This window comes from Paroedura picta, chromosome 10 (assembly GCF_049243985.1).
Source record: "Paroedura picta isolate Pp20150507F chromosome 10, Ppicta_v3.0, whole genome shotgun sequence".
NCBI lineage: Eukaryota > Metazoa > Chordata > Lepidosauria > Squamata > Gekkonidae > Paroedura > Paroedura picta.
The window spans coordinates 76,909,050-76,924,163 of record NC_135378.1 but is presented as its reverse complement, the minus strand read 5'-3'; the positions used below and the strand labels follow the sequence as shown (position 1 = coordinate 76,924,163).

At 43.6% G+C, this 15,114-nt stretch overlaps 1 protein-coding gene across 1 annotated transcript; it reads left to right on the top strand.

Annotated features, from left to right (window-relative positions):
- Window positions 1-5,199: 5,199 nt before the first annotated feature.
- On the top strand, window positions 5,200-14,707 carry LOC143819952 (uncharacterized). Its single transcript, XM_077302167.1, has 5 exons — window positions 5,200-5,255; window positions 8,524-8,589; window positions 8,959-9,012; window positions 9,721-9,813; window positions 11,643-14,707. The coding sequence occupies exons 2-5, from the start codon at window positions 8,536-8,538 to the stop codon at window positions 13,737-13,739; spliced, it is 2,298 nt and encodes a 765-aa protein (XP_077158282.1). The 5' UTR covers window positions 5,200-5,255; window positions 8,524-8,535; the 3' UTR covers window positions 13,740-14,707.
- The last annotated feature ends 407 nt before the right edge of the window (window positions 14,708-15,114 follow it).

The following is a 15,114-nucleotide window of genomic DNA, read 5'->3' as shown; positions in this document are numbered from 1 at the left end:
CTACAGAGGTTCCTGGATCATCTCTCTTCTAGTCAGCAAATATACTGAAATTTATTATTATTATTATTATTATTATTATTATTATTATTATTATTATTATTATTATTATTATTATTATTAAATTTGTTACCCAGCACTCCCAAGCAGGCTCGTGGTGGGTTACAGATGTCCAGTTAAAAGCACCCATTGAAAACCCCATTAAAATGGACACAAAAATATCAAGTACAATAAACCAACGAACCCAACAACATGGTAGAGACCCCCCATCCACACCCACCCTGGAGCAGTGGTTCTCAACCTTCCTAATGCCGTGACGCTTTAAGACAGTTCCTTATGTTGTGGTGACCCCCAACCATAAAATTATGCAGGTGTTATTTCACAGAAATTAAACTGAAACTGAGCAATGGCGTGAAGATCCATTGTTCAGGATTGTATATAAATTGCTTTTTTCCTGGGTTTCTCAGTTCAGCTCTGCCTCTTGTCCCACCATGCCGATCTCACTCTTTTCCACTACTCCAGACAGACAAGCGCTCTATCTCGATCCGCCCTGCAAGGCTGTTGTGTGGATGGTGCCCCTGAGAAAGCGTCTTTCGACCCCCAACGGGGTCCCAACCCCCCATTGAGAACCACTGCTCTAGAGGGAAGAGGAAGGAGAGATGAGGTAACCACAGTTATTTTAATGGGATAGCACACCTGTATGCCATAAGACTTCTCACACCACCTAACCCAGGGGTAGTCAAACTGCAGCCCTCCAGATGTCCATGGACTACAATTCCCAGGAGCCCCTGCCAGCATTCGCTGGCAGGGGGCTCCTGGGAATTGTAGTCCATGGACATCTGGAGGGCCGCAGTTTGACTACCCCTGACCTAACCCAAACAAATGTTCTGTGCACCCCAATTTGCAGTGAGAAAATCGATGGACAGAAAATCAAATACTGGATGCTGTAAAAATGCCGTTTCCGATTTCAGCAGGGAAGTGATTTTGTGAATGAGAGGGCAAAGCAAGACTTGCAGCACAGTTCAACATCCCATGGGCGACTATATGCCAGATTAAATATCCAAAAACAAGCCTTTTAAAGTGAAGATTTTGAGCGATACATAATAGAAACAAATGCTACCCAACCTTGATCGCTCAGGCAAGTCCAATCCCATCATATCTTGGAAGCTAAGCAGAGTTGGCCCTGGCCGACACTTGGAAGGGTGACCTCTCTAAGGAATACCAGGCAATGGCGAACAACCTCCCTAGGTCTCCTGGCTACATTACACACATGCTATTCCATCAATAAATATATAATAGATACAAATGTTGGTTGACTTCAGTACCTAGAATGCCTCTTTCTACTAAGCCTGCGTAAAATTCAGAAACCACACCAGCAGGTCAAGGATATAGATCTGCTTCATTTGAACCATAGCACACAAAATTTTGTCCAGGCATCCATGTTGGAATCACACTTGAGCAGGCCCCACTTACCTTCAGGAGCATGCCTAGCATGATTGCTCAGCAAAACGTGTTGACCGCCGGGCCAGTAGGGGGCAACAAACAGCGATATACATGATAATGAGTATGAGGTACAGGAGGGAAGGCAGAATGGTACAGCTTGATGACATCAGAAGCTAAACAGGGTTGGTAGTAGGGCTTGGAAGGGAAACCACCAAGGAAGACTCTGCAGAGGAAGGTAATGGTGAACCACCTCTGCTTTTCACAGGCCTTGAAAGCCCCATATTTGGATTGCCATGTCAGCTGTGACTTGATGGTACTTTTCACACACACACACACAGACACACACACACACGTATATGGCATATACAAACCATGGGGCTTCAGCCAGCTGTAGTCCCCAGTGCAGGTCCTTCACAAATCTCTGTCCACATGTTAATAGGGATGCCAGTCCCCAGGTGTGACCTGATGATCCCCTGGGATTACAGCTCATCTCCAAATGAAAGAGATTAGTCCCACTAGAGAAAATGGCTGCTTTGGAGGGGGGACTCCATAGCATTATACTCCACTGAGATTCCTCTCCACCTCAAATCCCACCCAATCCCAGATCCACCTCCCAAATTTCCAAGTATTTCCCAACCTAGAAGTGGCCACTCTAGTCAGTGTCTGGAGCACCACAAGCTATGTTTAGCTATTGTTAGTATGACCTTATACTCTGTCAAGAGATTCCTTTAGAAAGTTGAAGTTGGTACTTAAATATAAAAACCATTGTCCCTTGAAAAAGGTGTAAGGCGAAACACGTCAGGCCTTGTGTGAAATTATAAGAATAAAGAATTACTGAAGAGAGAAGATTCTATATGTCCATTTTATGGCAATATTTTATTGCCATATTGGTTCCCTGGTGCATCACCCGACCTGGTGGTCCACCACCCGACCTGGTGGAATGAGCTCCCGGGAGAGCTGCGGGCCCTGCGGGATCTTTCAACATTCCGCAGGGCCTGCAAGACGGAGCTCTTCCGCCAGGTTTATGGTTGAGGCCGGGGCTGATAATAGATCTATGCCTCCCCCGGGGACTTGGGTTCTGGACCCGAAGCAAAACATCATCAGGACCTCCTCTCCACCCGCTAGTAGTGGGAGGGAGGGGGGGGAGTTGAGCTGCCATTCTTGCCATGCCGGCAATATTGGCAATGTTATTATTGTTTTATGGGGTTTTAATGGGGAATTGCGATATTGTTACCCGCCACGAGCCGCAAGGGAGTGGCGGGCTATAAATATAATAATAATAATAATAATAATAATAATAATAATAATAATAATAATAATAATAATAATAATAATAATAATAACAACAACATACTGGGCAGCTGATCTTCGTGTAGATCAGGGGTGGTCAACCTGTGGTCCTCCAGATGTTCATGGACTACAATTCCCATGAGCCCCTGCCAGCAAACGCTGGCAGGGGCTCATGGGAATTGTAATCCATGAACATCTGGAGGACCACAGGTTGACTATCCCTGGTGTAGATTACATGATGAGCAATAAAGCACACTCCTGTCAAATAGCAAGTCATAACTTTTGCCTACACAAGCTGAATCTAAACAAATCCCCCTGCAATTTAGCCATGCAGTCTGGATTATAGTGTTTCACTTACAGTAAATAGGAAGCAGTTTTAGATACCTGCTTATGGGAAAAGCTTAAAAAGCATTGTTTGGAAAGCCATTCTCTGGTGTGTCATACACAGCCTTTCCTGTTTCTTTTCTGCCCACACTTTAGATAATTTGTAGGAAAACAACAAAAGTACTTAGTGCCATTTCTTATACTCCTGTTGTTTACCCCAAGTCCTTGTTTTGTATGATGGCCGCATGGCAGAATGGACTGAATCCAACCAGCTTTTCCACTGGCCTGCCTCCACGTCCCAACCCTGGTATTCCTTGGTGGGCTCCCACCAAGGTAATTATTGACACCTCATCAGTACCTTACAAATAAATAGCAAAAGGAAGGAGCAGATTATTCTCAGCAGCAGCAAGAATCATTTCTGCTCAGTATTTGGAAAATGAAAAAATGCCGAGTGCAAATGAATGAATCATAGAATCATAGAATCATAGAGTTGGAAGGGGCCATACAGGCCATCTAGTCCAACCCCCTGCTCAGCGCAGGATCAGCCCTAAGCATCCTAAAGTATCCTAAATGGCAAGTTAAGGAGTATGCAGAATTAGATATAGCTACCAACATTAATGAGAGACCAAATTCTAGATAGTTTTATAAGAAACCTGGTGCCTTTTGTGAATTATTTTAAAAGTAATAAGGTAAATGGGGATGTTATGCTGAACACATTAGTTAAGGCAAGGATGGAGTATAACTTTACTAGAGGGAAGAGAGTAAAACACACTGTAGAATGGTGTAAGTGAAGAGATAATAGATTTAATTATGTATTTAATTATATTATTTTAATTAAGTATATATATATATCATAATTAAGAATGATTAATGAGAGACACTATTTGAAATTATGTTTTCTAATAAGGGTGTTTAAGTATGTGGGATTGGGAATATGAAAGAACCTTATATGTAATTGGTAGAAGGTCTTTCCTATACATTTTGTTTGTTTGTTTTGTTACTACTTCCTCCTGGAGGGGTATTATTTTTAGTTGTTTTTGTTGTTGTTGTTGGTTTTGTTTGCTGATGTGTAAAATTTTCAATGACATTAAAAAAAAAACCTTACAAACAACCTCAAGGTTACAAGTAATGAATAACAACACCTAATGGCCATGGCAGGAAACAGATCAACAGGCAGATCCTGAGAAGATTGAGTCTGGCCATCCATGAACTTTAGTTTCACGTTTCCTCAATAACAGACAGCCTGGAAATGACATACATACTTAAGTTAGAACTGCTAGACCTGAGTCCAGAAGCACCTTAGAGACCACAGACCATTATGTACACATTGGATAATGCACTTTCAATGCAATGTTCTGCACTGGAAAATCCAGCTGCAAAAGGACATTGGAAGTGCATTATTTCGTGTGTGCAGAATGGGTCCAGGTTCTGTGTGAAAAGTGAAAAACTCTAGCAGTTGAAGGAAACGTGGACAGAGATGTGTGGAGGATCAGCACTGGGGACAGCAGCTGGCTGAAGCCCCACAGATTGTACCTAGCTCACATTTGTGTGTGTGAAGATGTCAACCCCAACAAGGGGCTTTCAAGACCAGCAAAAAGCAGAGGTGGTCTGCCATTGCCTCCCTCTGCAGAGTCTTCCTCTGTAGAGACCATAGGCCAGAACGATGCATTATCCCCACCCCGCTCCCGAAGAAGAACTTTTGCAGAAACTGGTTGCTTTGGGTGTACTTTCCGTTGCCCCTTCTTCATGTCATGATGTCACAACAATGTGTTTCTCCATGCACATCATGGCATTGCCAAAGTTCAGGATTACAGAGCGAGGTATGGGGGGAGAATTGTGCTGGAATGCAATCTGCAGCAGCAGGCCGGGGGTCTTTTAATATATTGTTCCACCCATATTCCTAGCAGAAGAAGTGGAAGCACCCACCATAAAATGCAGTCCTCCATATCAGACCTCTCAGACAATGGATATTTATAACCTGGGTTTTGTTTATTCAACCAGAGGGAACATTAGATGCCCAACTTCTACCACAAACCCTTTTTTAGATCAAAACAGACCCTCCTCCAGTTATCTGCGGGCAAGGGCTAAAAGCAGCAAGAGCTGATTGCTCATGGCTATTATAATTCACTTTAAACTTCGGCAAGGTGCAGAAAAAGACTGCAATCGTCTCTGCGAGGTATCTTGTCTTCAGCAAACACAAGGTAATGTCCTTATTCCCTTCTTTCCTATAACAATGGACTCTTTACTTCGATTCAGCTAAATGTAATCCTGCTGTCTTCCATTCTCTAGCTAGACAGATTGATCGGTATTTTTAATGCTAACAAGCAAAGGAAACCGAACTGAGGACCAAAGCCTGAACCTGCTCTTTTGGAGAGCTATTGCCTAGAGATGCAGCCTTCACCTAAAGTTATGCTTAGCAGGGAAAGCGGAGAGGGTATCAGTTTCTAGAAGGCAACGATTCCGCATTACAATTCTGGTTGAGTATGTTTTGCAAATTGGGTTTTGTTAGTTTGAGAAATGCAAGAATGGAGCATTTTATGGAGTGCGATGATAACAGAGCAAACAAATTTAAACTGGCAATGTTTGTATATAGTCATTCACTCAGAATGGACCCAGATTCAAGGATTACTCATGAATGGTCAGATCTGTTGGTGCTGGGTGCCACTCTCTTTGATTGATGGGGTGGGCAGCAGTAAGCAATTATTTTTAGAGCAATACAAGAAATGCTGCTTTTGATGCAGGCTGTGCACAAGGGAGCTGGTGGGGGGGTTAACCCCCCCCCATAAAGATTAAATAAAACAAATGATACAATAAGCTTTGTGTTGAATCAATGAAAAACTATTAACAAGAGTATGAGAGGGGGGGAATAGGAAAAGAGTTTTAAAATGCAAGAAAAAGTGAGAAAGAACTAATTAAAAAGTATCACAAAGGTTCTGTTTAAAAAATCCTGTGCATGGCTTGGGGGGAGGGGTACTATCTGTCTCTGATTGACACCTGCAGCAAAAGAAGAATTTGATAGACATAAGTACCCTGAGCCCATGACTTGATTCAGCATGCAGAGACTGCTCTTCCATTGGTATAAAAATTCCATTCCCTAATAATGACACAAAGACTCTCCAAGTGCTTATAAGCATTACTGCCTTTTGTCTGGCTGCATACCCAATCATGCAGGCTTTCTGCCTCCGTGCTGCATGGGAATGAGCCATAGGTAGATGGTTTCTCCCCACAGGTGGGTATGAGAAATCAGAAGAACTTGCTGTTCCTGGCACTGAGAATGTAGGCTCAAAAGTGGTCATCAGTACGTTAATGAACTTAACTGAAACCTTACAGAAAGCTGTGGCTGCACCCACACATCCTCTAGCTCAGGGGTAGTCAACCTGTGGTCCTCCAGATGTTCGTGGACTACAATTCCCACGAGCCCCTGCCATCATTTGCTGGCAGGGGCTCATGGGAATTGTAGTCCATGAACATCTGGAGGACCACAGGTTGACTACCCCTGCTCTAGCTGGCCATAGATCCCAAGGAGTAGCTGAGCTATCTTGGTTTGTCACAGCAAAATTAAGCAGACATACGTTGGCACTTAAAGACTAATTGAATCTCTTGTGAGTCAGAACATAGGCAGCTTCAAGAGGGGACTGGATAAACATATGGAGCAGAGGTCTGAACGTATAGAATGGTCTGTAGAGTGGAGCAGCAGCCCAGCAAAGATGGGCTGAGGGGTAGAACTCGGAGGGGGGGGGGAGTGCATGCATGAAAAGCTGATGGTGCCACCCTGCACTGCCAGGGTGAAACAAGCTACATGAACAGATGCTGGAGGAGGAGGGAAACCATCCCTGTCAGTGACCAGCAATCGGGCCAAGAACTGGTGTTTGAGTGTTCCTATTGAACATATGTTGAATGATTGCATATAGAACTGAGATCTGCAACTTTATGCATAATTACAATCAAGATGAGTGGCCTTGTTAGCCTGCCCATGGCAGTGGAAAAGAGCAAGTGTACAGTAGTGCTTTAAAGAGCAGCAAGACTATGACTGATTATGCACAGCAGCAGCCATGCCAGGCTGCCACCAATTCCTAGTAATGGGACAGCATGCCCCACCGCATCCTGTTTACTCACGGGAGAAGAAATCCCCCGGTGCACACAGTCTGCCCTGGAGTTGTACGTGCACACACACAACTCCGGGCAGGGAAAGTTCTGCTGCACCTCACAGCGGCAGCATGTGGGGGTCGTGGGGGGCACAGAGGTCCCAGGGCAGAAGGTTGGGGTAGTGGCATGCCACTATCCCACCATCATAGGGGTGTAGAAATGCTCCATTCATCTCCGCAGCACTTCGAAGCCGAACTACACGTTTTGTGTCCCTGCAGGGACACCGTAGGTGTGGGGAAGGAGCCAGGCCTCAAAGCCCCAGCTGTGCCCTTATGTGCCCCTACTGGCTGCCGCAGCAAGACAGGGAACATGGAAGAATCTGCATTCCCTTGCTGCAGGCCATCAGGGGTCCTATCAGGGGCCAGGGCCCAGAGAGGGCCTGGACGGCGCCTGTATCAAGTGTAAACAGGGATTAGCCCTGTTGGCATGCAGGCCCACCTTTCCCAGCCCAAGCATAATCTTTCTATGAGCTTTTGTGAGTCACCGCTCAATCTGTAGAAGTGAGCAGTGAATCAAGAAAGGTCATACCCTGCCACCCATTTTGTTAGCCCAATCCTGTCAGATTTGGAAGTGAAACGGGGCCAACCTTGGCTAGTATTTGAATGGGAGGACTTCAAGGATTTGGATGGTGTTCCTCCAAGGAACACGGGGGGGTCATGACATGGATGCAAGTAATGCCAAACCATTGCCAAACATCTCTTTCCTGGCTGCTAGGCAACCCTCAGATCGCTTAGCTACGCCACACACACCATTCAATAATCAATTAAATAAATAAATAATGTTAGTCTTTAAGGTGCTACTGGACCAGGTTTTTCTCAACCAGGGTTCCATGAAACAGCCCTGGAAGGTTCTTGATAGCCCTGGAAGGGTTTCCTGAATGGGTAGCAGTTAATTCATTTTAAATGTATTTTTTAAATTTGTTAAACTTTTATTGGGTGATATGACCAAATATGACCGTGTCGACCCACCCATCCCTCCCAAAATGGTCTGGAGGGGGTGGGAAGGGGAGGGGCCCTAGGTGGGCATGTACACAGCTATGACTTCCAACCATATTCTGCACAATTGCGCCCCTTCTGGGGTTTCTCAAAGCCTCGCGAAAGTTTCAGGGGTTTCTCAATGGTAAAAATGTTGAGAAAGGCTATACTAGACTAATGCTATACTAGACTAAGAGTAGTGCTTATCACAGAAATAAGATTGTGATCTTTGGTTTTTCAAGAATAAATGAATTGCTCTGGATATTTCATCATGAAAAAAATCATGTTTGGGACCCTGATCACCTATATTAATGATTCAGTCTAACTAATTATATTGTTCTGCCTTTAGGACTTGCAGAAGATGAAGGCTCCTCTTTTGTGCTTATATCTCTTTGGCGTAGTCTGGGCTCAGTCAGTAAGTATAATGACTTTCATTCTATTACCTATGGCAGTTCTATACAAAAGGCCTTACTTGTAAATGAAACAAAAGTGGATTCAAAGACTGTGATTGAATCTAACAAAGTGTGTGTGTGGGGGGGAGGTTCAAAACAGCAAGGTTGAAAAAAATAAATTATCTTTAAAGAAAATAGATCTTGTTGACCCTGGTATATAAGGAGCAAATAAAATCATTGGAAGAGAAAGACAGAATGTTGTCTTCTACAGAGGTAAAATTGAGAATGATCACTGTTTTGTTCGGGGGGGGGGCTTTAATAGATTGTATTATGGGAAATAAATTAATAAAATAATCATTTGATATTTTTGCTGACCTCAATTTGTTCTTCAGGGACTGCAGCCTCATCATAAGAAAGCTAAGCAGAAGTGTACAGGAGAACATCAGGTAAATTCATAATAGGGTTCTGTTCATCCCCACCACCACAAGGTCAGCTGTTCAATGTGACACATCTTAGCACTGCCTTTGAGGAAGTTATGCCAGAACTTCCACCAGTTGTGGCCAAGTGTTTCTTGATGTCAAAAGATTTTAAAATATTTGCCTCTGTTTTTATTAGTTTAACGAGAACCTTTAGAACGCTTTGTTCAGAGCTGTCCTGTAAATATATTTAATATTAAGCTGTGTAAATTACATGGTTTATAAAAAGAGACTGCATTTTTAAAAAGAGCATATAGAAGATTTGCAACTTGGATCAATTCCTCCTTGGAGCAGGAATAAGGATTTCTTTTCAGGATCTACAATTCCTTATAGGAAACAGACAAGGAGGAGGTCAGCGAAAGATTCAGCTTGCACATATATCATTTCCCATAAGACCCCAAACATCAGTGCTGCCCACAGTGCAAATTGAGGGGGAAATACTGCTAAATTGCTACCTAGGAAAAATGGCTACCCCTCGAAGGAAGGCTACGGATGCCCTCTGGTGGCCCTGCAGTGCTGTTGCTCTTGGCCTGGTGCAGGTAAGGCCTAGCCAGAACAAGTAGAAAGTAAATATTAAAAGTGCTACTGGACTCTGATTTTGTTGTGCTATTCCAGACCAACACGGCTACCCATCTGAATTAATTCCAAGAGTTTTACACCATTCTTTTCTGTCTCTAGATCACAGTAAAAAGTCGTAATGCCAAGCACGGATATTACATATTCCAGTACATGTACTCCCCTTTGATGCCAAGCAATCAAACGTGGATTAAGGTAAAAGAGTGTGGTTTGTTTAATTCATGTCTCATTGATACTCTGAATTGTCTGCCCTGAGGCACTGAAAGACTAACAGATCGACCTCTTCTCGGAGACTGACCTGCGATTCTTTCCACTTGGTACACCAGACTCTGTTGTTTCCTTAGAATAAAAATGTCACTGCCAGACTCAATCTCATTAGAACAGTTATCAGTATTAAAACAGCAAGTTCCAAGTCAAGAAAGGGCAGGAAAAGGGCAGACATGCCGTTCCCTGGACTTCAAAGTGAGGAAGGAATTAGGGATGCCGACTCTCGATTAGAACATACCTGGAGAATTGGGAGCAGTGCATGGGAAAGACAGTAAATTGGTTTAACCACTAGAGAACCACTTAGCCTTTGACCACATAGACCACATAGGCAAGCAGTGGTGCCCCGTAAGGACTAATTAACTCTTAAGATAGCCAACATCAACAAAGATGTCATGCCCTGGAATTCATCCTGGGTTGCCCACTTCAGGTGCAACCTGGAGGTCTCCCAGCATTACAGCTGATCTCCATACAATTGTTATCAGTTTCCCAGGAGAAAACGTCTGCTTTGGCAGGTAGACTCTATGGCAGGGGTAGTCAAACTGCGGCCCTCCAGATGTCCATGGACCACAATTCCCAGAAGCCCCTGCCAGCGAATGCTGGCAGGGGCTTCTGGGAATTGTGGTCCATGGACATCTGGAGGGCCGCAGTTTGACTACCCCTGCTCTATGGCATACCATGGATTCTAGATGAAATCCTCTCTCCTCTATAGATGGTACCCCAAAATCTCCAGGAATTTCCCAGGACAGTAGACAACCTTACTTGGATGAAGTTATTCATTTAGAGGCTCCTCCCACCCATCTGAGGAGGGCAGGATGCTGTTTCTGTTGGCTGCAGAGGAAAGGACACGCAGTAATGGGTTTAAACTTCAAGTACAACGATATAGGCTAGATATCAGGAAATAAATTTTTCACAGAGTAGTTCAGCAGTGGAATAAGCTGCCTAAGGAGGTGGTGAGCTCCCCCTCACTGGCAGTCTTCAAGCAAAGGTTGGATACACACTTTTCTTGGATGCTTTAGGATGCTTAGGGCTGATGCTGCGTTGAGCAGGGGGCTGGACTAGATGGCCTGTATGGCCCCTTCCAACTCTATAATTCTATGATTCTATGATCTCCTTTGTGGCTCTGAGTCTGAGCCACTATAAATGAAAACTGAAAGAAAAGTCATGTCCTAGTGAACCCTGCTCCCCAAGTTGTGAATTAGCCCCAAATGTTTTCCGGGACTGGAAAAGAAATAGATGAATAGGCAGATAGATGAGGGTGGACTAAGGTAAGCATATGAAGCTGTGTCATGCCAAGTCATTCCATTAGAACACATGGCTGATCATCATCTTCTCCGACTGCCAGAGTATCTAGCAGTTTTCCCCTGCCATCTGCTACCATAAGCATATTAACTAAAGGGCATCAGGGAACGTGCATCCAAAGCTATCTTTCCATTACTGAGCCACAGCTGCTCTATGGAAGATACCGTCCTGGGCTCTCTTCCTACAGGGGAGTCTAGAACCAGTGACCTTCCATTCCATCAGAAATGCCAGCCTCCAGCCCACCAGGCTGTCCATGCACACTGGCCACACAATCCATCACATAATTAAGCATACTTAGGCCACTGATTTCCATGCTAATCATTAAGCATTGGGGTCTTCTGAGTTCAAAGAAGATATATGTTTCCCGACTCACAGAGTGTACCCATTAATGCAAATACTCATTTGTCAAAGTAACAGTTTTCCGGAGTAACCATTTTCCTTTTGGAAATGCAATTTAGAAAGAAGAGGATGATAACAAGAGTTCTTACAGTGGTCAGCATGGGCCGGACAAGGACAAAGGACCAAGACAGCCTAGCGACAACCACACTGCCGAAGAGAAGGAAGAAGGGCATGAGAACACAGCTGAAATGGGAAATGAAAGTGAGCCTGAAGGCAGAAGAACTAGTGAGAGCTCCTGGGCTTTGAACAAACACAGTGAAAACCCTAGTAATACCAATGTTCATCAACATTCTAGTAACCCGAGTAATGGGGATATCCCACAACATCACTCACAATATATTCTTGACAAAGGAGGAAATGTCACTCTCACGGATGATATTGGTGACATAGATGGAAGTGGAGACATGGGTTTCCTAGGTCAGGATGAAAGACACCATGGCAGCATTTCGGGCACTGAACATCAAACTCAAGGAAGAGACCATCAAGGCCCAGGAGGCACAGAGGCCAATAGTCGTTGGGGGAGAAATGAAGTTGAGCAGTCTGGGATATCGAATGTCACCAAGCCATCCAAAGGCGCATATACCAAAACTGGGGCAAAAGAGAATGAAGCCAGTCTAATCCAGGAAACCAACCTTCACAGTCACATCCCAAAGAAAAGTAAGGACTCAGAAAACAAAGACTATTTCAATGTTTCTGTGAAAGTAAAAAATGCAACCAATAAGGAGCCAGGTAAAGTTGAAGTTGGTCCTATTGATTCATTGGACAAGGACAAAGAGGGAAATGCTTCTACAAGACTACAGATTGATTTCAATGTACAGCGTAAAATTTCTGGAGATCTGCTTAAATACGTGGATCATATGAGAAAGGGAAGGAATGACACCAGTTTTTCAGACACAGGTGAAATAATAGCCAGGAATGAAATAATGATTAACTACACTAGAGATCCAAAGAAGGGTAGGGGTCAAACCATTGTGCCTGATCAGAAACAGGATGGACAGAAAATCATGGATGGAGAAACCAAACCACATCCCAAAGGTGAAGAGAGAGATAAGGTCATTAGGAGCAAGCAGGTCAATGTGGCTGATGCCATGAAGACCCATAAAAATGACATGGTGAAAGAAGACAACATTACTGGGAAGTCCAGCAGTCATATCGACGTAGCTGGTGTTTCCCAAAAACATAGAACAAGCGAAGAGGAACATATTACAGGGCGATCTACCAGTCAAGTGGAGAATCCCGTTTTCATCCAAGCAGGTCAAACAACTCAAAGCAGAATTCTATCAAGTGGGAAGCTGAATGGATCTGGAGTCACTAAATCAAATACAAAAAGTGGAGGTGCACTGTTTGGAGGAACGTCTCTCAGCCAAAGATCAGGTTCTGGTTCAATTAACCAAAGCCAAAAAGGTACCAGTGTGGTTGGTATCATTCATGGGAAGTCTGACAATGGGGTAGAGGGTTTTCATTTCACCAAACCTCATCAAAATAAAACAGACAGACATGAAATAATAAACAGAAATGCTCACAGGAGTGACCCAGAGAGGCAAGAAAAAGGCAACCGTAGACTAGGGGTTACATTTCAAGGAGGCAACAAGGAAGTTGTGAAAGGAAGTATCGGTTACCACAAAGCCCCTGAAACTGCAGATCTTGGTGTTGATACTTCCAGAAGAAAGGATGAAAACAGCGGACACAAATCCGTTGGGATCAAAAGTCCTCTCACTCTGGCTTATGGATCTCATGACTATAAGCATATTGCAAGGAGCCGGGAACATTCTTCTTTGAAGAATGACAGGAAGCTCACGGAACCAAGCACAAAGAGCTCTAGCATTCATAATGGAAGACACGGCAGCAGCAGAGCTAAGCAATACCACGGGCACCTGGGGGTCTTGCAAAGGAAAAGCAGACGGCATGAGAAAAGGGGTAAGTCAAGAAAAAATGCCCATGCAAGTGACAGCAGCCAGTCATCCGAGAGTGAGGAAAACGGCAGGTATGAGAGCCACCAGTCTTATGAGGATTATCAGAACGATAACCCTGGTAGTTACCAGTCGTCTGAGAGTGTGGAAGAAAACCTTTCTGATGGGAGTAACCAAAGGGGTGACCACAGCCAAATGGAAGATATCTATTCTCGAGAAGATTCTCAGGAGCACAGAAGAAATTAGGAACTCTATCAGTTGTAAAGGACCCTAATGGCATTTGGTACACATATTTGTTGGCCATGTCTATATAACCGTCAAGGTATATGGGTGGTGGTGTAGGATCCCAATAAGAGCGCTTATTGGACCTCAGCCGAATCTCCTGAAACTCATTTTTTTTTCATAAACATATTTAACCTGTAACCCACCGCGAACTGGCACTGCCAAGAGCAGCGGGATATAAATTTAAAAATTAAATAAAAATAAATATTCAGCAGTGCTGAAGAAGCATCGAGGTGTCAAGTATACTATGATACTCTTGGCAAAAAGCTGCTTGTTGCAACCACCCTCACTTTCTCTTGCTTTCACTTGCCCTCACTGTGGTTATCGCGTTGCCAAATCCAATTGGCTACTGAGCTCTTGATGTCATCAGGCTCGCTGGGTCATCATTGACTCTGTAGGGATTATCCATCTGGTGAATTAGGGAAGGGAAAGGAATGGGCGCACGGTTGGGTCATGGCACCAAAGAATCAGCTACAACAAGAAACAATGGTGCTGCTAGATACATTTGTGGGGGAATAAGCCAATCAAAGGTTAACTGAAAGTTCCACATTCAAAGGCAGACTACTTCTGATTACCATTGCCTGACAGGCAACAGGAGAAGGGTGTGGATTCAGTGCTCCTATGTGGGGCTGTCTGGGGATCGGGTTCCCTCCTTTGGGAAACTGAATGCTTCACCGGCTTTAGCCTGCAAATCAGCATTGGGGAATATTTAATAGTGTCTTTAATAGCATCATTTAAAAGTATGGTGATAACTGTGGGATGCTGCTTCTTTTCACAGTGACTTTCTTAGTCAAAGTATAATAGTATAATATCAGATTCTTAGACAAAGGGCAGATTATACATGTGCTTATATTGACTGCCTTTGGGGAGGAAATATGTTATTAAAACACTACTAGGATTTATGAAATATAGCACTGATGCTATGATAATATTGAACAGCAATAAAGGCCAAAAAAAAATCCACTTTGTAAGTCTATTTTATGTTTGTTTTTAAAGTGTTTTTGTTTTGTTTTGTTCTGTTTTTCATGTAAATGTCATTCTAAATGCTTGGTCCAATCAGTTAATCACACTTTCCTCATTGGTTCTGTAAATTAGTATTGGATTTTGGCTGGATTTTGACTGGATTCCCAAGCTCTGTTTCCGCAGCCGATTGCTGAGCCCATAACAAATATTAGAGTGCAACCCTTCCCATAGCCAGTCTAGTCTTAACCTTCTAAATCCAGATTATAGGATTATCTTTAGAAAAATGGGCATAAGACTTTTCCAAACACTCCAGACACTCTCAGCCAGCATCATGCAAATGTTCACGCAATATCATACATTTAAAACTTGAAGGTTC